General features: G+C 44.5%; 1 protein-coding gene across 2 annotated transcripts in view; it reads left to right on the top strand.

The window, feature by feature from the left end:
• ABCA1 (ATP binding cassette subfamily A member 1) overlaps nucleotides 1-23,503 on the top strand; it is a 92,977-nt gene that overhangs the window by 21,741 nt on the left and 47,733 nt on the right. For both annotated transcript variants that reach the window (XM_040540133.1, XM_040540135.1), the window contains exons 4-6: nucleotides 2,912-3,053; nucleotides 3,900-4,021; nucleotides 22,590-22,711. In XM_040540133.1, coding sequence (XP_040396067.1) covers nucleotides 2,912-3,053; nucleotides 3,900-4,021; nucleotides 22,590-22,711 — 386 coding nt within the window. The remainder of the gene's footprint in view (nucleotides 1-2,911; nucleotides 3,054-3,899; nucleotides 4,022-22,589; nucleotides 22,712-23,503) is intronic.

The following is a 23,503-nucleotide window of genomic DNA, read 5'->3' on the forward strand; positions in this document are numbered from 1 at the left end:
TGGCTGGCAGGATAATTGAAGCTTCTCTAAATGCCATCTCGTACTTTGCTGCATGACATTTGAGTTGCATTTCCTAACCAAGTATTACAGTGGCATTAGGAGAAATACCTGCAATATGGACATGGAACTGGAGAGAAGCAAGACAAGCAATAGGCAGTCTACTCAGCTGGTATAAATAACTGCCTCAATGGTGATTCTTCCCAGCTGTAGCAGTGTTGTGTATAGACTCAAACCCAGAAAGAGCTGCTTTTGCATAGCTGCTCATATTGGTTTTGTTATTCATTAGCCTCCTTTTATGTCCTTTGGTCTGGCACCCTGGTGTCAGAAGCAGAATTTTAATCCAGTCTTTCACCTGCAGCCCTTTTTCCTCCCCATTTTTGTTGACTAATGTTGTTTTGTCTGCCTTCTCCCACTGTTGGCATCAGGATTCACAGAGTGTAGAGCATCTGGTAACTTTTAAATTCACACTATGGTTAATTCCTCTCCTGTTTTGAGAAGCTTTCAGCAAAATGAAAGCTAAGTCCTTTAATTGAAGTCTGGATTGGTTTCACTGCCTGTTTACTCGTATGCTGACAGATACTGGTGCGTTCTGTAGTGGAACATTTTTTGCTGAACTGTGGGCAGAGATACTGGAAGGAAACCTTGAGTTCGTGGTGAACTCTGTGGCAACCTGTGGATGCCTTTAGGGAAACAGGATTGTTATCTGTAATGGCAGCACTGTCTGCTGTTCTGAAATGACTTGCAGGTAATGCCTGATGATAGCAGTAACAGAGCTGCGTGCAGGTGCTTTGCAACCTCCAAATACCCTCGTTATTTTGATGGCATAATGTTTTTAATAAACAAATAAGATTTTCAGCTCTCTTTCTGTTTGAGGCAAAGGAGAAGAACCAGGATCGGACTGTTTGTGTGATCAGACTTTCCAGACAGGACTTTTATTTCCAGCAGCTTGGTCTGGTGTGGGGAACCTTTTTCTGAAAACACAGGGGAAAATTTTGCTAACTCTTCAATGATAGCTGCATGGCTTTCACCAGACCAGCCAGAGAAGGCATCTCAGACTATGAGAGCTCTCTGGTATTTCTTTCATATCATTAGCATTTTATTTTAATGTAATTAAATATCTTTATCCAGAAGAAGCATTGAGCAAAATTGCTGACTTTGTCTTGTAGAGCTTGACTTTTTTTTTCCATTCCTGTGGTCTTTTGAGGTATTCAAAATGGGCTTCATTTGTAAGAAAAAAGCCCAGTAGAAAAAAATGATCTGTTGAAAAGCTAGATGTTTGCAGCAATACCATTGAAAAGGGAGTGCTGATATATTGTGTTTTCTGAGTAACTCTGCTGTCTTAAAACTGGATGATTCCACTTTACTCTTTGAGAAACTGCCATTACATGCTTCACATGTATGTAGAAAATTACTGTGAATTCCTGTGCACTCTTCCTGTTTTCATACTGCTCTTTATTTTTATATTTTACTTTTTACTTTATTTTTTTATATTTTACTTTTTGCTTTATTTTTTATATTTTACTTTTTATCCATGTAAAATAGAAGGCATGGTGGAGAAGGTGTTTCTTTTAGAAATTTTAGGAAAATAATTTGAACATCTTAGCGCTTTTCTTCTTTTATCCTCCCCTATACCCCTCTGCCAAGAAGAACAAAAACCAGAAATGAAACAAAAGCCAGAGAGCTCAGGTAAATAGCTTTTCTATTTTTAAAAGAACACTAGGAACAAGTAGTCCCCTGGGTACTGGAAACAATGAACCTTTGGTTCCCTCACCTTTCTCCTGGACAGAGTCCTTGGCTTTCTGCAGGGAGGTCTAGTAAGCACCCTGTCTTTCCACCACCTGTACCAACTGGACTTGTTGGATCTGAGCAGCTTTGACTTCTAGGGGCTTGGTACCCCTATTGTGGCTGTCGAGGTAGCCAGGCCAGATGAGGAAGGCACCAAGAAGTGAGGTTTGGAGAGCAGTGCACAGCAGATTGTGGGTCTCATTGTCAAAACCTTATGCAAGGGAGGGTTGGTTACCTCCCTAGGGTTGGGGTAAGGAAGTGAATTCATGTGCAGAAAGCAGAGTGACGAGCCTTCTCAGTTACGGGATTGTATGAGGGAAGCCTTTCTTTGAAGGCTGAGGGATTCACAAGTACCTGGGTGGCATACTGGTGGAGCTCCGCCATGGGCAGTTTTTTTCTGCTTTAACACTCAACCAGAATTCATAACATAAACAGGATGCTAATGTTAAGGTATGCCTTAAGTAGCTCTTTAAGTGCAAGAGTTGAATTTTATTGGAAAGACTTGAAATTGGCAGATGCCTTAGTGTTTCAGGAACTCTGAAATCTTAAAATTGTCTGGAAATTAGCTATTATGGGAGAACAATGACATTTATCTCAGGTAAACCAGTGTAGGCACCCCACATGTGCTGACCTTTTGGTTGGAGCTTACGGTGCTTGTAAGTGGGAGACAATTTCGAAAACCAAAAGGTCTGAGTATCAAGGGTCTCCAGAACCAAGATCCTGACCTGGGCTGTCGTTGTGGACAGTCCCTTGTGTTGGATAACCATGTTAATCCAGAGCAACCTGGCTGGCTAGAAAGTAATGTGTGCACATGTGGTCAATATTGCCAGGCTTTGGAGCTGCCTATTTTTGGGTGTTCCTCAAGTAGTATGTCCCCTTCAGCATGGCCAAAAACAATAGTGCAAGCTTTTACAGGCTTAACAAGGTGTAGTTTTTAAGTGGAGGAGGCCAGAGCTGCATGGACAAGTTAACATCTACTCAGCCCTCTTGGTGTTGGCCTTTCTGCTCTGTTGTAAACAATTTGAGGCAATAACCAGGACAGGGTTGCCGTTGCCCTCTGCTGCTACATGGCATTACATCTGGCTTGTCTTGTGTCTGTCTCCTAACTCTTGTGTTTTGGTTTTAGGTCACTTCCCAAACAAAGCTATGCCTTCAGCCGGAACCTTGCCTTGGATACAGGGGATCATCTGCAACGCCAACAACCCTTGTTTCCGCTACCCAACTCCTGGGGAATCCCCTGGTATTGTTGGAAACTTCAATGCCTCCATGTGAGTCTAATCTGACTGCTTTTTCCTAATCTCTGTTCTTGGGGGAACGTATGGAAAGAGGATATTTTGAAGTCACCAGTTAATTCTGCTGCCACCTCAAGGACCAAGCTCTCCAGCTTCCAGTTCAGAGGGCCTGTGGTGTATCCCCGCATCCAAGCAATTGAAGCTCTTGTTGAATAGAGCTTTGCTGGGGCAAGGGCTGGGTCTGTTCTCTCCCTGAGTGCTCAGGATATTCAGCCCATAAAAAGGCGAGGTGTAAACTGTTCCCCAGGGAACCCCCATTACCTGGCTAATGTAGCTCCGAGATGGACAGTGTAGAGTGAGAGACTAAGAGCAGCTTAAGAGCAGGGTCTGGGTGATTCTCCTTGTCAGTTATTACTGGCTAATGTGTTGCAGGAAGCTCCATTTGTGGCCAGCATCCTTGTGCCCTGCCTCGCTTGCTGCATTTTTACTGTCAGGCTAGCTAGGCTTAAAGCAGAATAAAAGGTGTCTGCAACCTGGAAAAGCATTTGAAAAGGAGCAAGGGCACACTTAAATTACTGAGTTCTAAGAGGGAGCAGTTTACAAGCACCAGGAGGCCCTCTCCATCCAAGTCTGAACTGCTTTCAAACGCTTGGAGGTTACCAGTGTCACTTTGTTTGACCCTGCTTTAGCAGACAACTTTTATTAGGCTCCTTAATTGTCCCGAGGGTGGCCACCAAAGAAAGGGCTCATTGTACGGAAGAGGGCAGTGGGATAACTGGAAGGACCGAAGTTTGAAATTGGGATGTAAAACTGTGTCTGTGGATGCTGGCTCACAGAGCTGATGACTGCTTTTTTGTTTGTTTTTCCCGTCTCTTCCACCAGTGTTTCCCGCCTGTTCTCAGATGCCAAGAGGTTACTCTTGTACAGCCAACAGGACACGAGCATAAAGGATGTCCAGAAGGTCTTGGGAAAACTGCGGAAGTTGGGAAACTCCTCTGTGTCAGGTAATGGCATGGCGGAAAGAGCCACCTACATTTGGTTAATTCTGCATGTGTGAACTTCTGACATATATGATAAAAGGAAGCTGCATGGTTACCACTTGCTGCTCATCAGACCTTTTCCAGTCCTACAGAAGTAACTTAAGCCTCTCCATGTCAAAGCTTTGTGTGCTCTTCAGATTCTTCTGTGGAAGAGAAAGAGGAGGTCTGAATGCCAAGAATAGCAGCTGTTTTGGATGCGAAATTACAATGCTCAGCCCACTGAAGTGATTTAAAATGCTGACTTTCTCAAAGGAGTTTAGGTGGTGTGTGTTTGGAAAACAGTAGTTATTTTGCCAGTGAAGCAATGAACCCATTACGGCTTGAATTTACCTCTCTACCCTACAAGCTGCAAAAGGAAGTGAGCTGAAGGAAAACAGATAAAGAAAAGCTGATGTTGGCCTCGAGTTTACAAACTCAGAGGTGATTATTATCTGACAATGAAGTCTTCATTTCCCTTCTTGGTTTTTAGTTTCCCTGTGACTGTTTGGTGTAGGGTACTGTATTCTCTGCTATTGTCCAGCAGGATTTTCAGTGACAAGCTCCAGAAGAAAATGTTTTGTCTTACGGGCTCTTACTGCCCTGTTAGTGGAAAACAAACAAAAAAAACCCACCAACAACTGAGGATCCTGCCACTTTTAGCTGATGTGGGAATGCCCGGCATGGCTTCCTGTTCCATGGAAATGAATAACTAACTAGTGTGAGATCACATAGGAAGCTTGATGCAGAGCTGGGACTTGCAACATCTTTGTCCAGTCTTGGGGGATATATTGCCAAGCCTCTCTGACATGGCAACTTGTTAGAGTTTTTTGGGGTACTCTTCTCTGAAAGATTATTTCTCTTGGCTGCTTTGTTGATACTGCATGCTTCTATTGCAAACAATAGTTGGATATTATTGGAAAGTAACAGTTTAGGAAGAAATATTTGCAGGGCTGGGAATGCAGCTGTTGAGTGCCTTCACCTACAAGCACCTGACGGTATTTTAGTGTTTTGTGAAAGTTGTCCCTGGTTTCACAGTTGTAGTGTTCCCAGCTCTTTTCATATGAGTATGGTTTAGGTAGGCTCCAGGAAGAAGAATACCTGGCCTGGTGGGATGTGAATAGTTTCACAAGTCTGATGTGGCCTGAGCATACTTCTAAGGCAGAGGTAACATTTTAATATTCTTTCTTGTGTTGCTCAGTACATTGCAGGTCACTTTGAAATAATCTATATTGTTACTGGCGGGTTGGTAGATGCAAAGGGGTTTGTCTTGGGTAAATAACCTTCCTCTCTCCCCTTCAGGGCTGTCCAGAATCCCAATGTGATCAGATCTGCAGGTGTTAGTGCAGCCTGCTGCCCTTCCTTTTACGTTAGTTGACATGTATCCTTATGTATAAGGGACACCCTTTATTCCTAGGCTCAATGTCCATCCATATTGCCAGGCTCCCTTCTCTTTACTCTTGACAGCTGGTAAGTGGCACCACCATCCTTTTACTGAAATCTGTAGTAGTTAAGGGGGAGTGGGTATATGGTGAACCCTTTGTGCAGAGAGGGACAGATAATGAACAGAGCCAAAATGAGCTAAGATGACTATATTCCTCAAGGAGAGATTAAAAACACATTGAAGGGAACTCATTAAACACCTTGTTTTAACTCAGTGTTGTGGGAACAAGCCTTTCCTGTGGGAACAGCATAAGTTGTCACCAGGTTTTACATCTAATTTCTGCAGTACTATCGGCAAGTTAACTGTACCAAAGAGAGTAGATACTTGTGTTTTGTATTGAAACATGCAGAGAGCATCAAATGTGAACATTTACAAGAATATGACTGAAGCCATAAGCTGAAGCATCATTGTTGGGAAGGTTTGCGGGGGAGGAGTGATTCCAAGAAACATTTTGCATAGGGAGTATTGTGCGAGTCTAGTCAGAAGTCTCATGTTTCTCTACACTACAAAGACTACTGGACTGATTGCAAAAAATAAGCATCAGACAAGTCATCAAAGATTGTATTTCTGTAATAAAGTATTTCAAATGTGTAGTGAAAAAAAATAATCAAGCCTCCATGTCATTAGAATGACAGACTGTCCATTGTTAATATGGCTTGTAGGGAACAAAGCTTGTGCTTGTTTGTCCTTCTTACGATATGCTCATTTACAAAGCCACCAACTTGGGGGTCCCTGCTGCCCACTCTTTGGCTGCCTGATTCATTCTCTGACAGCATGAATAAAACTGCATCCTCTAATCTTACAAGTATTTGTGTATTTATCCTTAGCAATGCTTAGATCCCTGTACAATGAAGGGAACTACAGATGAACCCTTCAGCTGCTGTTGACAGAGGTGTGAGGAGTAGCTTAAATCTCTCTGTCTCTGGGTTATTTCAGTGACTCTGGGAACCTAAGACCGTAAGAGAGAGAGGTCAGATGTGAGAGAGCCTCCCAAACTGAAAGGATGTTCTGAGTAAATACAGCCCCTGTGGTCTACAGGAAGAAAGCTCCTTTGCCTGCCTTAGTACAGGCATTTCCCGCAATTAGCAGGAGGGCTAATTACCTGATGAGTTAATAATTAAAAAAAAAAAAGTAATACCTCATCCATTCCAGTTCTGGCCTGGATCTGACTCCTCTTCAAGCAGTGATGCAGACAAATACAGCTTTGCAGCTCACATTTCCCCACTGGGAGTAACTGTATGCTCCTTACCTTGTGTTACGGGCTCAGCTGGGGTCTCTGCAGCTCCTTCTTCCTCTCTCCAGCTGGTGTGATGTCCCTCTTCCATACACACTTCCCACTGCTGTCTGATGGCTTTAAAACAGGCTTCAGGATGACCTTCTGTTACTAGCGTAAAAGCTAGAGCTACGGTATGGTTTGTTCTAATATTATGCAGAGTATGCATGTCTGTGTTTGACTCCAGATGTTTGAATCAGTTAAGAGATCATTTGCCAAAGCCCTTTGACTTCAAACTTGTTTTTAAAAAGAGCCTTGACAAACTAATGTCCAAGGTGGGATTGCTGGTGTTATCTGATCTGAAATTAAGCACATTCTGAACCTTGGGGAAGGGATGCATGCCTAAGATGTCCAGGTACTTACACAGGTGCCACTAAGTCAGGAGTCTTGGTTAAAGACACAAGGCAGGACCCTGAGATTTTGCTCAGGGAGTACTTTAAACTCATGACAACAGGCTTTGTGCCTCCATCACTTCTGAGGGATCACCTCTTATCTTGTGAAGAACAGGGATGGTTTTCCAGGAGCTAGAGAAGTGTCTCCTGTTCTCTGCTGCTTCTAGCTCCAGAACTGCTGTCCAGCTGAAAGTGGGGGATGTGGCCATTAGAGAGCAGCCCACCCTCTTTCGATGTGGCACCTTTTCTAGCCAGGATGAAGCTCTGGCTGGTGGGGAGAGGGAGATCAGCACCAGTGGCTGTCATGCTGTATGGGAGCTGCTGTTTATGGCAGCTTCCAGCAAGCCCTGAGCAGTGAAATCTACGTGCATGCACACACACATTGCAACGCAATCGATTTTGCAGGCAGGTGCCAGGTGCCCTCTCCTTCCCAGCACTTGTTACATCTCTGTCCAACAATGTCACCAAGGTCTTCAACATTCATATGATAAGGCAGAGTACAAATCAGAACAGAGAGTCAAAGACCTTGGTGACAGCACTTCCAAGAGCAAGACATGGCTGCTGTGACTGCTCCTTACCATAGGCTTGGCTCATTGGTTGTAGGTGCTGGCTTTGCAACTGGCCTCAGTGCTAAGGATAAAATACTTACAAGAAATAAGCTTTTCTTCTGTTTTGGAAGGTGGAGGTACACCTTCCTTTTTGCTCTGAGGCATCCATTCTTTGTTTCCTTCTCTCTAAAAGGATCCCAAATGTTTTGCTTTGCAGTGCCATGGGGTAATAAAAATCAACAAGTAAAACTAAAGCCACCTTCTCTGTTGTTGCTAACAGTTGCACATGTAAGCCAGTCTAGCTGGTATTTACTTCATTGCTCTTAGTTTTCAGTGATCCCAAAGGGCATGTTTTTATTTTCCTTGAAACCAACCCAACTAAACAAAAAGGGAGCAATGAAATAGGCAGAGGGAAACAAACATCGCCTAAGAAGTTGCATCATATCTCAGGCTGTTGTTCTATACATGCCCTCCCTTTCCTGCTTGTTTGCTAGATTAGTATTACCCATGGTGTAGGAGAAACATCAGCTGGATAGCATCCTCTGCCAGTGTTGCACCTTGGTGGCTCTAGGTCCTGCACAGACAGGTGTTGGGGCTGAAGGAGTTTGCAGCCTGTCCAGTCAGAGATAGTAGGGCTACTTTTTTATTTCAAGAATGGTGGAGGGCTAGGGCTGAACAATGGCCTTGGGAGAGGCTTTGTGGTGGTATGTGACCTGCTGGATGATTATTAGGGTGCTCAGGGAAACAGGATGTTCTGCATTATCTACTAGATGACTTTGAGGTGATAGATAGCTCCCTCCTGAGTGTCTTCTCCCTAATAAAAATGGCCCCACACCCTCAAGCTAAACATTTGAATCGGTTCTTATACCTGCCTACATCTCCCTAATTAAGCTGGTTTCCTCCCTGACTTACCTTGGGAAGGATCCTAGCAAAAACCAGCCAGGCTAGAACGAGGACTAACAAACCATATGTCCAGGTGGCCTTCATCCCCGGAAACACCTGCATACACCAGTGGTTGCAGGGTGGCATTCCTGGCATCTCATGGTAGCAAGTAAATACACGTCTGGGTTCTCTGATACCGTGCTCCATAATGACGCACAAGGCCTTGCCTTTCCTTCAGTCTGGGGAAAATGGCGCCAAAACCACTGCTCTGTGGTAACAGGGGTGAGATCTTTACTCTTGGGGGCATCTAGGAAGGCCAGTTGTTGAGCGTGATTCATGTATTTTGTTGCATTAACCTTCAGCAGTGGGGTTCTTGGAGGTCTCCAGGCTGCTGTCCCCTCCCAGCCCAAAGTGTCCAGCCCCAGGAAGGGGAATCCAGGACTGTGTATGAACAGCCGTAATTCTGCTTTGGTCAGATATGGTCTGTCAGGATGGAGCCCGTGGAAGAAGCTGCCAACACTGGGCAGTCAGATTGCAGAAAGGGATTTACATTGTTGTGAGCTGTGTCAGTCAGACAGGAGACTCGGGTATGCACAGTTTTCCCACATCTGCCTAATTTTCTTGAAAGCACTGAGTCTCTGAGCCAGCACAGGTAGAAAACATTTCCAGTACGTTCTTGGAAGTTCAGGCCCCTTACTACAAGTAGGGAGCAGCGTGTCTGTGAATCCAGAGGGTTCATTATGCTTTTGTCATAAACTCCAGCAGGTAGACTGACAGTCAAGAGGGGTACCAATATTAAGAAGACTTCTTATGGTGGCATTCAGCCCAAATTATGTGTTGTGCAGTTAGCTATACCACTTTTAGTGACGTGGCACAGTATTTGCTGAACTACACACTTGTACACTTACCACTTCCATTGGAGTCTGCTTGTGCTTTCCTTGCTATTTGGAAGCTGAAAGTAAGATTAAAGTAATAAAATAAGTCTGTTAGAGGTTTAGGCACCAAGGTCTGCTGCACTTTTAAATCTTTTACCAGGAAAATCATCCTTGCTTCCTGTGGGGGTGTCCATGAACTTTCAGAGATTTTTGTTGGTAACGGCATTGTTATTACATGACTGTACTTAGAGGCTGGGATGGGTAAACAGAAGCAGCATAATGTGCATCACTGTCTTGTGATTCTGCAGAACTGGGCTTTGGTGCCTGTGTGTTTGTAGCTGAACTTCCCTTCTGCTTTTGAAGTGGGAGGTTTACATTTATTCTAGCTTGCACTCTAGGTAGAATATGCATGCATGTGGATGTAGGAGGGAAAGACTGAAGTACCTTTGAAAGCGGAGTTCAGAACATCCATTCAGCATCACGTTACATCTGGCCTTGCTTTAGTGTTTGCACTGTAAGCGATGAGAGCTTGAGAAAGACATCTAGGATTCCCATGATAAACGACTGTGTGTATCATGTTAAAGACATGCAAGGGGAATCACAAGGATGTCACCATTGGTCTGTATTGGTGAAGAGCAGTGCTGACAGTTCGGTTACTTTAAGACCATCTTACCTGACGATGCCACCAAACAATTTGACCACTTGCAGGGCAACCAACAGTGCCCATAGTTAAAATATGCAACACAGCTACTACAACAAATTTTAGAAAATCACTGTACCTTAGAGGCGCACTGCCTTTATCTTGATGTTAATTTGTCTAGAGAAAGACACAAAGATAAAGAAAACAAGAATTGCTTATTGTGCTTGTTGCAGCATGAATAATATCAGCTGCCAAAACAGGACGCAGTGGGAGAGTTCTGGGTCCTTCCTTTTGTCTCCTAAAACTCTCTTCAGTCTGGTCTGTCAACACCGACTTTTGTTCTGAATCACCAAGTAAAACCAAGCATTAAATGAACAGTTACACCTTTCAGATTCTCCTCTTATCTCACTCTTTTTTTTTTATGCAACCTTATCAGCAGAGCTTGCTAATACCAGCATTATGTTGCTGAAAACATATTCTCAGTGTTAACTTCAATTTGCATTTATTTTCTCCATTCCTCATTCTGACACGATTTCTGGGTTTGTTCTCAGTGACTTCTAATCTCAGAATCTCAATAAATTGCCTGATTTGTGGAAGATCACATTTGGTTTATCTAAGGTACAGGCTGAGATTGGATGAGAGGGGAGAGTCACAGGCTGCTAGCACCAATCTCGATGTGAAAACAGTCTCCTAGAAAACTTGTACCACTGTCCTCTGGTGAAGAGTGCAGCTGTTCCCAGGGGATTTCCTTGTGTTTGTGCTCTCATGAGAGCAGCTATTAGGAAATGGCCACAGCTGGAAAAAGCCCCGTCCACCTCTGTATCTGACTTGGTACTGAGGCTGGAGTACATAATTTTGATCCGACCTACCATATCTCCAAAGTTAATATTGAGCTTTGGAGCCTTCTCCAGTAATAATACTTTTCATCTTTTTTTTTTTTTTTTTCATCATTACAAACATTTATTTATTCCCCAATTTTACAGCATCCCTGTGAGCTAAATAAACAGCTGCCAAGGAACTGGAGTCCTCCTTCTACAACACAGTAGGATGTGACATAGTTTTAAATGTAGTCAGGATGCAATAAAAGATGATGGCTTTGAAATATTGTTGATGTTGAATCAAAGTTCATTTTTATCCAGGCAAGAACACTGCTTGACCAATTTCTTTGAAAACCATAAAAATTCAATTTTTGTAGGCTGCCATTTTCACAGGGAACACATGCTGTTCTATTTAAGTATTTTTGGTCATAAAATAAGTGACTGTCAATGTCAGGATCCTGGCTAAAATCAAACAACATTTTCTACCTCCTGTTGCTAAATTTTGTTGCTGCTTCAACAGACTGCAACATTCTTTACTTGCAGTCCTGTTTTTGTAGTGTTGCTGTGTATTATCAAGTAGTGGTTATGTCTTGTTTAAGAGATAAATTTTTATTTCAGATTGTAGGTTTTGTGCTTGAATCAGACTTTGTAAACAAGAAACATGCAAAGTTATGGAAAAATCCTTTTGAGATAAATGAAAATGCTCCGGAATACAAAAGTGTTGCACATTTTTAAGTATTAACCGAGTTGTAATAATTAACCCAGCTTGTTAAAACTTAATATTGCTTATGCCTCTGATGAGATTCTTGGCTGATGAAAAATTGGTATAGCTGTGAAAAGTTTGTGGAACATAGCTCAGCTGAAGATCTTGCTCAGGCATTTTTATGCTGACCTGTCCATACTGAGGTATATATGAGGGAGACTGAAGCTGATATGTGACATACATCTCTATAAACAGCTCAAGGTTCATCCCCTATTTAGTTTTAATTTTAAGGGTGGTGCAATAGAAGACTGCATTTTAAGGGATTTTTAGTACAGATCCTTTCCTGTTCGTTTCTTAGCCTTACTGTTCTTCTAAAAAGGCAACTTTCTGGAGTTAATACTACTTCTAAGTTAGATGCATTTTCTGTCGATGCTGGTGGAAGGCTTGCATGACTGCAGCCAGACAGAACTCACCAAACATAACCTGTTCCATCTCAGGAGGCCTTTCCGTGCAGTTCTCTACATATTTTAGCAAGTGCTGCTAGAACCTAGTTGGACCATATCTGAGCCTTAGGAAAGAACCAGCTGTCATCTACCCGACAAAATGGCACTTCAGAACATTAAAAAAAATAAAAACTGGAAAAAATAATCACTTGAGTCAAGATGAAAGCACGTTGTCCCAACAATTGTCCTTACAATAATGCCACAGATCTGTGACATAATCAATGTCCATCAGATCTCTCTGCTCGCCTATGCTCTTTCCTGCTCTACTCACACACTTGTCCACTGCCCAGCAGGTAGGGAAAGCATTAACTGTAGTGCTGTAAAGCCAGAGAACAGAAATCAAGACAAAACAATTCTTTAAGTCCACAATTATCTTTAGCTACACAGTTCATTTACTTCCTTTTCAAGTTGTATGGTAGTGCTACCTGAAGAAAGTCAAAAGAGTGGTACCAGGGTGTCCATATAAGTAATGCACAAGCCTCCTTCAGCAGTACACACTGTTTCTTCCATTAAACTGCACTGGTCTGGGACTCTGAAGTACTCAGGACCCTGTTCCTCAAGCAGCAAGCGGCACTGCTCTTTGCTGCATCTCCTAGTAGTGCTCCTGACCTCTGTGTGAAATAGGAGGCACTAATGCTGCCACAAGTACTCCAAGGTGTATTTTCAGCTGGCAAGCTCTGCCAGTACTGAAGGGAAAGAAGGGTTAGTATATTGCCAGTCCAGAGTGACGCCAAACAGAAGGATGAGCTCTTCAGACTACCAAGGGAAGGTCTTTTGGGAGCTTCCTGGTGTAAACAGCAGCACAGCGTAGTACTTAGGAAGCAAGAGACGTGATCTGTACCCAAAACTTTTGTTACGTGAATTTGGGCAAGACATATTCGCTAAGTATCTGCTTTTCAAACCACATTTCTCAAAGATTGAGAAAGTTCTTTAACTATTTTGAAGTGCTGTTGCTCAACAGTCTGATTAATGTTAGTAGCGGGGCTGAATGGTTGCAAAGGTTTCCCTGAGCAAGACAGAGCACATTCTGTTGTTCCAGTGCTGAAGCTTGATTTTTTTCTTTCCTTTGGACTTGAAGCTCAAAAGCAAAAATGAACTACATTATGGATAACTTTCCAACATCCAACCAAATTCAAACATAAGAAGCAGTCACGAGGATTTGAAATCATTTAGATATAGGTATATGTTCAGAATAAGTAGGCAGAGTTCCCGTTTAAGCTAGTTGGACTATAGTGATTGTCTGATTCTTGTGAATCCTTAGCAGTTTTGCCACCTTTTGGATTGGTTTGACCCTGGGAAGCTCCTTGTTCCAGAGCTGGCTTTTGCTGTTGTGCACTAGATGAGGGAGCGTTAGGACTTGGCACTAAGTCCAGAAGTGACACTTCTTCCTGACAGGCGGGGAAACAAGATGCACTGTGATCTGCTGACTGCAGACCCGGTATCATGTTGAGCCAGATGTGAGCTGAGTTCTACGAATCCTTGTTGAGAGAGAGGAAGGGAGCCAAGGCAGAATGAGGCTTCACACCCAAGGAAGGTGTGGCTATTTCTTTTTTCATCTTTCTGTGCAAAGCTAAACAATGCAAGTGCAGGACAGTCAGGGTCCCTTGATTCTGGGCATCTCTGCCTGTTGTTTTGCTTACAGTTCATCATTACCCCTACTGGTTTTGTGAGGGAAGTCTTTCTTCCTGATACCTGGTGCTGGGCTGCAGCTGTAAGTCAGAAGAAGCCTGGTGTTGCTGGGGTGGTTCTGCCTGCTTGTTTCAGGCCTCTGAAGCTATTCTGATATAGGTATTTTCTGTCTGCATTTGAACCAGCAGTCTCCCAGATGTTTGCTCACATCTCCAGCTCATGAAAGCGCTTCCGCTATTAGTAATGGTCATTTGATTAAAATGACCAGTCCCGCCTTTTCCTGTGACTTGAATTTCCACTGAATATAAAGTCACTTGTCCAAGCGCAAGCAACGCTGGCCTGGGTCTTCATTGGCCACAGCTCCTCCTGTCAACTTCTGCTTAGGTCCATACTTTTTGATAGCATAGTGTCACGCCGTGTATTCTCACAGCAATCTTTGCCATTGGAATAGTGGTTTGTGGCTGGATGTGACCATGCCGTTTGTTTTCCAGTCTATTGATTTTTAATATATTTTACTGTATTTCTGAGTTGATGTTTTGGCATATCCAAAATCTGCATGTTACCTAGGGCATAATGTTCTTAGTGCAGTTAAAATCCAAACCTTATTTTTAGCAACCAACCCTTACCTTCAGGCTCTTTAGAAACACTTCTCAAGTATTGCCAAGTATGTATTTTTTTCTTCTGAGCTGGATTTGACAAACAGAGACCTTCCATAGTCTGTACTAGCCTCAAAAACTTTCTACATACCACTCCTGAAAATCATTTTTTTGTAATAATGAAGTATCATTATCTGGTCAGATCTGAGGTCTGTCATCAGTATAGCTGACAAGCCAATTCATGGGTTGGAAGATGTGCAGTGTAGCAGTTTATTGTTATTTTGTGAAAAGTAGCAGGAGAATTCTCAACCAGTTGTAACTGCCTTGTGAACTCTGGAACCCTGCTCAGAATTTGCTTCTTAAAACAATACAGTGGAGGTATTTGAATTTTTTTCTGAAGGCCTGCTTCATTTATTGTACTGTACAAAGCCTGAATACAAGTGACATTTTTTATTTTAAACTGTCCAACTGTATTTCACAGTTGTCTGTGCTGATAACAGTATTTGGTTTGCAGCAGGGGAAAAGGCGAGAATATCTTTTTTATGGTGTTATACAAGACCAGCGGGTGTGGGTGTGGGTGGATGTGTTCCTTCGCAGACCGAAGCTCTGGAGGCTGCGTTTGTTCGTAGAACTGCTGCTGACCGCCATGTGGCTTTCACTTTTGTGTCCTGTGCCTATGCTTTTTGATGCAGAAGCTATCTGTTGGCATGTTTGTCACACAGGAGGGGACCTGATGACATTTGAGTCTTCATGTAGTACCCAAACAGAGGTATGAGCCTCGTGTTCCTTGCTGACTTTCCATGCAGGTTGGAGGTGGGATCTCAGCTGGCTTAAATTGGCTCTACATTCTTGAAGCCAACACGCCTCCAGTAAAAGCTGAGGACTGCTCTCTTCTCTGTGCAACCAGCAACGTCAGCTGTGCTTTCAACTAGAGTGATTATGCTGTCTGCTGCTTTTAAAGCCCTTCTAAGCAAAAGTGCTGACTTAAAGAGGAATGGAGGAACCAAAGCCTGCAGGCCCATGTTGCAGGCTTATGTCCTAGCACTTCTCTTAAGATGCAGCACAGTGTTTTGTCCAGCGTTAATCTTTGCTGGCTCACAAACCAAAGCAACCAAAGCAATGACATTATGGTTAAGGTGCAAGTGCCTGAAAGAGTAATGTTTTGGGAACTACTGGGCAGGGAAGTTCAGAGGACCAAGAGGTCCTCCTGCCCATGTCTTACGCCTCCTGAGGAGCTGTTCTTTTTATCACTGTTCCTCCTGCTTTTCATGTTCTAAACATTGTGAGTGTTGTACCATACCACACCATGCAGATGAGTTTGAGGTCACTTTTCTGTGCCAGACACTCTCTCCTGATTCTGGAGCGTTTGGGCTCGTCTCTTGAGACCATGGCGATGACAGTAAAATGACCTTGGACAAGGGGGATCTCTCTGATGTGCCTGTATGTTGTGGCTATCCAAGCACTGCTTGGTACCTCAGACTCACCTCCTAACTCATAGCTCCCAGCACAACAAGTGGGAAGGACAAGAGAAGTGAGTTCTCCACGGTGGAAAGAGAGGACCTGTTGCACAATACGTACCTTTATCCAGGAGAAATCCTAGCTGCTGGAGAAAGGCAGGAGGCTGCCTCCTCACTACACACTTCACCAGGGAAATTTGACATAGCAAAATTTGTCAAGATTACAGGCTCTAGTTAAATGGTGGTAACTTGGGTGTCATCTAATGTCTCCACAGACAGCACTGATGGACACAGCATAGACCTATAGCCTGCCATGAAAACACATCAAGCTATGGCTGTAGAAGGAACAGCACTTCGATTGCAAGCAAATTAGGCTTGTGTTTTCACATGAGCAGGTCCTGCACAACAGGCCTGCTGAGCTGCTTGATTTCTTGTCAACAAATCAGGGCACAGCCGTCTAACTTGTTCAGAGAACAGTTTTGCACTTGTCAGTATCAGCAGGGATACAGGCAGCTCTGAGAGCTATTCCCACCATACAGGGGCAAGGGTGCCTACAGGAAAAGGAATATTAAACCCTAGTAACTGCCTTTTTTTTTAAATAAATATTTGTATGTATGTATCATACGTCACTTGATCATGCTCTCCAGATGTGTTGCTTGAAGTTAGGGATATAATGAGGGCAAATGAAAATTTGCCCCCTTGCCAAAGCCCAGCAGTGGGTCATCTGGAAGGTTTGCTTTTCACCCTGTAGATGTGGGCTGTTGGCTCAGAGTGGTACAACACTGTAACAGACTCCAACATTAGGAGGCCTCTATTTCCTCAGAGTAAGTGTCAATTCGTGAGTCCTTCTGTTCCACTGTTACTTTGTTTGAAAGCCTCTTTTTATGGGACGTAGCCTCAGGCTCCTTTCGTCTATAAATCAGTGACGGGTATTGAGTGTGAAATCAGTTGAGTCATTTAAGTGCACCTGTCATGTATTTTTGAGGAATACTTCCCATAATCTCCACTGAAAAATTAGCACAAAATTCCAGTGTAAGTGTTAATCCTGCAAGCACATTTGGTTTGTCTGCCCTGGTCCTTTTCCTATGTGAGGAGTTGCTAATTGTTAAGGTAAGTCTCCAGCCAGCGTCCTCTTGGTGGTAACGTGCCACTTGTAAATGGTTTCAGCTGCAGGAACTGAGACCAGCTCTTGGTCTGCTGGTAGCCCATTCGTGCACTTGGTATCTTGCAAAACGTCCTGTTGCTGGGGGTATGACTGGTAAAGAAGCAATGCCCTGGGTGAAGCAGGGCTCTGTGGCCAGGGAGCCTTCTCATCATGTCTTCTGGTCATGCAAAGGCACTGTGGAGCAGGGTTGCACAGGCATGACAGGCAGGTGTATAATCAGGCTGGTGTGGGTGAATGTGAATTACTGCCTTCACATGAAAGCTCTGAGGAGGCACTCTGCACCTACCTCCCGTTCTGCAGAAGTGCAGTTTTGTCGCAGCAGGGAACCAGGTACAATGAATCCCAGTTCCCTCACTGGTATCTCCTTTGGGCATTTATGGAAGCCTGCTCATTCTAACAAAGCTACAGCTTCGTATGCCCAATCTTGTCTCACTGGTTCATCTTGCAGTGATGCTTTTATGCAGCTGCTATGAAAATGATCGGGTTGCCCTATTAGCAGTCTGTGATGAGAAATTAAGGGTCATAATTTAACAACAGCTTCTCTGTTGTCTTGATGCTTGGCTGTGAGGAACACAGGCTTAGCCAAAGGGTAGCAAATCTGCTAACCACAATGGATATCCAGAAAATAACATAATTGTTTTCTGCCCTGAATGTTCCGTAAGTAGCGACTGAAATTCCCTGAAGATAAATAGTCACACTTATAGATGGGACACACTGCCCTGTTTTCCTCCTAGCTTCTAAATTAGCATGGCATGAATCACCTTCTCCCCCTTCCTTCACCAAGTTCCTTGTAGGGAGTTACGGCATGTGAGGCTGGGAAATAAACAGTACATCAGCCTGTCAGATTGTTTTCAGTCAGCCTAAGTTAGTTTTAAACTGGTTGAAAGTCTGGTTTACTATAGTTTATGGAGAACAAATCCTTTGAGCACAAACCCCGCAAATTGAAGTCAGACCTGGTGAGCTTTGTATTCTATGGTACACTGAGATATGTTCAACTAACATTTGCATGCCTTTTATTTTTAGAAGGCAGTGCTCAGGATATGAAAACTGTAGCCACAATTTCCGTGGGGTTTTGTTTTTCTAGCCTATTGTTTCATTTTTAAAAGACGCCGCATAATTAAATTTTGAAAGGAAGGTATGAGCCAATTGTGCTTCCAAGTGAAGCAAGAAAGAATGGGAGGGATGTTTAGGAGAACAGTCCTGCTCTCTAACCTGCACAATTTTTATCTTCGCACTTGTCTGTGGATCCTCAGTTTTGCTGGAAATTGTCACTGCTTGCTCTGGGAGCACTCATGGTCGTACTAATAGTAAGAGCCGCAAATTAAAACAGGTTCCTCACTGTGGGTTCTCTAGCTCTTTCCCGCATTGAGCTGCCTTTAGAGCCTGTGAAAGTAACCGGTGATGTGTTTCCAGAGTGATGACAGTAAAAAACTCCAGCTGTGGAGAACATATGAACCATGGACACTTTCTTCACTGCACAATCAGTGTTTCAGTCCAGATCTAGAGGGAAAGTAGACTAGTTTATCTGTAGTGTTTCTCATGACCCCACATAGCAATGACTTGCTATTATTTATAGTGGACATATTTTGTTCTGCACTTCGACTAACCAATAACATAGCAAGCATGGAGTTTCTGTTTTTCTTGCTAATTCATATGGATGTCTTGAGCCCCTTGAGTAGACTTTTTTGCTATTATTGTCACAATGATTTGATTCTCAAGCCAGAAGTGACCAGTCTGGCTCTGTGCTCAGGGGCGAAGGTGCTGGAAGGGCTGAGCTGTCAGGAAACTCTGAATCTTGAACAGATTTAAAACAGTCCTGAAGGAGATAGTCTTCAACATGAAAATCCCAAATTTCTATTTTTCCTGCCCAGAGCTCAGCCCCCTGCGTCAGTTTGAAGCAACAGGAAAGCCATGTCTTTCATGAAGTCAGTGTCCGTGAAATGCTGCCATGTGTGATTGTTCAATCCTGACCTGTCATTTCAGAGAGGAAGGGTGGTTTTGCGGTTAAGGCACAAGATGGCCAGTTCTGGGAGCTCTTGGTTCTGCTGGAGACTTCCTTGCGTGACTGTAAGGGAGGACATTTCTCCCTGCCACACAGGGGAAGTGGACTTCTGCTTGCTTCGTACGGATGGGGACTGTCTCCTGCTCTGTTGCTATACAGTGCCCAAGCTGGAGCTCAGCAGAACAAGGCTCAGCACATCAGTCCTGCTGGGCCTGCTGAGGTGGGGGTGCTAGTTGCATGGTTTATAAGCACAGCCCCTGTTTGTGTTTGTTGTTGCTCTGCTTTTGTTCCTTTGGGGTCATGACTGAAATTACAAAGGTAGGCTACCATGAACACCATCTACCTTAGTATTTCTTCTGCTGTGAGACAGTAACTTCACATGTACATCTCACCTCCAAATCATGGCAGAGGCTGACGTCAGATCTAATCATCTTCCAGTGTGGTGGCTCAGTCTGACCTCACGTTTGTGCCTGGGGCTCATCTTGACTTGTGGTACCTGAGTTTCTGACTGGGAAGCTGTTCCCTGCTGTGGTAGTGGTGAGGGGAGCCTGCAGTCCTGGCTTTCTGTTGGAGGCAAAGGGAGAGGGGAAGAGAGTCTGTCCGTCCACATCAGCAAAACACAGAGGGACGTCTTTCTGACGTGCTCTGCGGATGCTGCAGCTGCATTGCTCAGTGTCAGCTGGGTTGCAATAGCTGACCGTACCAGTGCTTTTCGTCAGTCTCAAGTGTGAGAGAAGACGCATGAGTTAAATAACATTTGAGCTGACATTTTGCCTCACGTTTTTTGAGTAACTTGATAGTGTGTCTGAGCTTTTATGGCAGGAAAATATTACAGTAGTTGGCCTCTGGTTGTAAAATGTGTTCTTCTACTCCAAATGTTTGCATTATTAGGTAAGCTTGATACTAGCCTTCAAAAGACCTGTCTGTTTCTTTTGTTTTCTATTTTTGGGGTGGTTCTTTCAACTAATGCCCTTGTATTTCATATACCCTTGTGGGCAAGCAACCTTGGAGGAGAATGGCTGTTTTCAAGAGGAAAGATCTATTAACTTTCATCTTCTTGAAATACCCAGGGCAGGAATTTAGACTGATTGCAGTGTGCAGTGCTTTTCTGTGGCTTCATGTGCAAGTTGTTACGCGTGCCTCCATGACTGGGGGTGTGACATGAGACACTGAGCTGTGAGTGCTAGAAGTAGGACCAGACAGGGTGGGGGAGAAAACGAACAGTGAGAGAGGCTGGCTGTTTGCTTAGGGTGTTGCAGTGGGACCATGATGTTTGGATTTGGCCCCTTGGTCTCACAGAGCTTCCACATGTGGTCTCAGGCACACAAAGGATATGGCCAAGTAAGCATAGGTTCGTGCCCAGCCAGTTGGAAGCTAAGTATTATCCCACAAGCAGTTCTGGTAACTTCACGTGCTGGTAACTTTATGTTCTGTTCCCATCATGTTTTCTTCCAAGTGATGATGAAAACCCCTTCAGGCATTTGTAGGAGTTGCCTTAGAAGTCAGCTTTGATTTTCAGCAAATTCTAGTGCTGAACAAGTCTGAAAATACTCAGCATGATAAAAAGGAAGGGGAGAAATACCCTGTTAACCCTGGACTGGTTAATTACAGTTGTGAAGGACAGCAGGCTGTTCCTCCCATGGTGATTACAGAGGGGCCAGGAGGAGTCCAAGCGTTGCTCAGGTTGCTTTCCTGCAACTATGTACAGAGTCTTCTCCTGACCAAGAGAATCCTACTTTCGCATGGCAGACCTAGTGCATCTCCTCTTCCCCCCTCAAACAAACAACAATGAGGATTCAGAAAAGTAGGAGAATTATTGCGTGGTTACTTTTTTTTTATAAAAAAAAAGGTGTACGTCCCCTTTAAGAGGAGCTTGAAAAATCCTCCGAACAGGGACAGACTACATGAAAAAGCTTGCAAACATCTGAACTTTGCATGCTAGGGCACCTTCAGCCAGCTACCCTTTTGTCCATCCGAGTTTCTGAACCATTGATGATCTCACCGAAAAAAACGAACAAGCTGCAGGAGCGTTCAGGGAGCTCGCGCCTTTCAGGATCAGCCAAGGAATGGGGCTGGGGAGGTTTTCCTTCAGCAGCATTGAGGCAGGCTGCTTTAGCCTCTGCTGGGGAGGAGGACAGCACGAGGCGGCCGCACGTTATGGCAGCAGCGGCGGGTGGTTTCCTTGCGAGGTTTCCTGCCGCGAGCAGCAGAGCGCAGAGGGCGAGGGAGCAGCCTTCGTCCCGAAGTAACCTCCGCATCGCCTCAGCCGAGGGTGGTGGTGGTGGCGGCGGCTGCTCGCGCGGAACCAGAAGGCGACAGGGCGTTTGTAACTGGATATGTGGACGAGGGAGCGACGACCGACAGTAACCCGGCGCGCTTCGTGCCACAGGAGCAGCGCCTGCGGCCTGCTGCCTGGGCGCCCGCAGCCTGCTCGGGCCGGACCTGGCACCGTGGGCAGCAGCCGGCTCCTGATGGGAGCCAGGCTCTTTTTTTCTTCCCCAGGGTGGGTTTTCTAGGAGGGACGACCAGCCTGGTGAAGCGAAAAAATAAAAGGTTGGGGGTAGCAGCAGCTGCTGTTACTCCGCCTGTTACTCCTAGGGCTGCCTGCGGGACGTTCCTGTCAGGGCTCGATCTTTGCCGTGGGCACTCATGTCCTCTTCTTCCTCGAGTAGACAAAGCAGCATGATGCCCTGCTGGTGGGCTCAGTGTCACCTGGAAACCTTCACCCCAGTAAATCCCGTCAGGCCTCCTCTCTCAGCTCTCCCTGGCATAGCTGCTTTCCTCATCCCCACTTATTTAAGCATAGTGAAATGCGAGTTGGCCTCTCGAAAGAAAGAAACAGCATGAGGGTCAGTCAGTTGCTTAAGCTCCGGGTTTGTGAACTTTAATATTGTACATGGGTTATAATTTTCAGATGGCTCGCGTCTGCTGTGAGGGAGATACACATTTGTTTAAAGCGGGGAGCTGAAGGTGAAGGTGAAGCTTTGGGAGAAGAAAATGGAATAAAAGTGTTTGCAGAAATTTTGCCAGAGTGGTTAAGGTTGCTTCCTATGTTTTCATGCAGTTCTGTATGACCTGATCTCTTTTTGTCTGCGCACATCAGACTTTGAAATACTTTGTGGTAGAGTAAATATAGTAGTTTTGTAGAGTACATCTTGTAGTTACTATTAGCATAATTAAATATGGACTACTAAATCCCTGCATGGTCCATGTACCAGCTGAGTCCTGCATTCAGTAAGGGCACAGGGATTAAGAGAAGCTGAATCTTTGTGCAGGGCTAATGCTGGAGCATATTTCACCCCAGAGCAGGGGAATAGCTTGGTCTCCCTTGCTGCTTCTGTGTCTGACTAATGGATAGTGTGTGCAAATTGAGTTTAAGTATTAAATTAAGTTGTTTTTAACCCCCTTCCCCCCCCTTTTTTTGAGATCGAGACATCATAGTTTGACATCTCTCAAAGCTGCCATGCTTCAGAGCATTTTGCTAGCATCTCCTGCTTTCTTTATGCTATTGTTTGTGTAATCCCCTCTCCCCTATTTGTCAGCTGTTGCTTTTCCTGTTCAGAGCTCTCACATGAATTTCCTTTTGGCTTTGCCCTGACCAAAATGTTGCTGGTTTTGTCACTTTTCAGACTTGAAACTTCGGGATTTCCTGGTTGACAACGAGACATTCTCAGACTTCCTCTATCATAATGTGTCCATGCCATCATCTGCAGTAGAGGAGCTACTGAACGCAGAGGTCAAGCTCCAGCAGGTAAAGAGCGCTTTCGACCACTAATATAATGGTCAGTCTATTGTTTGTTTAACTGTAGTGCCAAGATCCACAGTGCAGGACCCCTCTATGCTAGGTGTTGTACAAACAGAGAGGAAAATGTAATCCCTGCTTCTCTCTTCCTCCTTACCCTCAACTTACTGTCTTATTTGGTTGTAAGCTGTAAAAAGACACTAAGACCCACATGGAAATGTTTTAATTAGCATAAGAAACTAGCCTTTGTACCCTTCAGGCTAAATGGAATTTCCTATTTCCCATCTTTTTTTTTTTTTTCCACCCAGTGAAACATTAATTAGGTTGCTAGTGCTGCACCTGGGTCTGGGCAATCCCAGACAGGAGTACAGACTGGGAGAAGAACTTGTTCAGAGCAGCCCTGCGGAGAGAGACTTGGTGGTTCTGGTGGACAAAAGGCTTGACATGGGGCAGCAGTGCGCGCTCGCAGCCCGGAAGGCCAACTGCATCCTGGGCTGCATCAACAGAGGGGTGGCCAGCAGATGGAGGGAGAGGATTATGCCCTCATGAGGCTCCACCTGGAGTACTGCATCCAGGTTTGAGGCCCCCAGCACAAGAAAGATGTGGACCTGTAAGAGTGAGTCCAGAGGAGGGCTACAAAGGTGATCAGAGGGCTGGAGCACCTCTTCTACGAAGAAAGGTTGAGAGAGCTGGGGATGTTCAGCCTGGAGAAGAGAAGGCTCCGGGAGACCTCATTGCGGCCTTTCAATACTTAAAGGGGGCTTATAAAGGACTCTTTACTTGGGTAGATAATGAAAGGAC

Source organism: Cygnus olor, chromosome Z (assembly GCF_009769625.2).
Source record: "Cygnus olor isolate bCygOlo1 chromosome Z, bCygOlo1.pri.v2, whole genome shotgun sequence".
NCBI lineage: Eukaryota > Metazoa > Chordata > Aves > Anseriformes > Anatidae > Cygnus > Cygnus olor.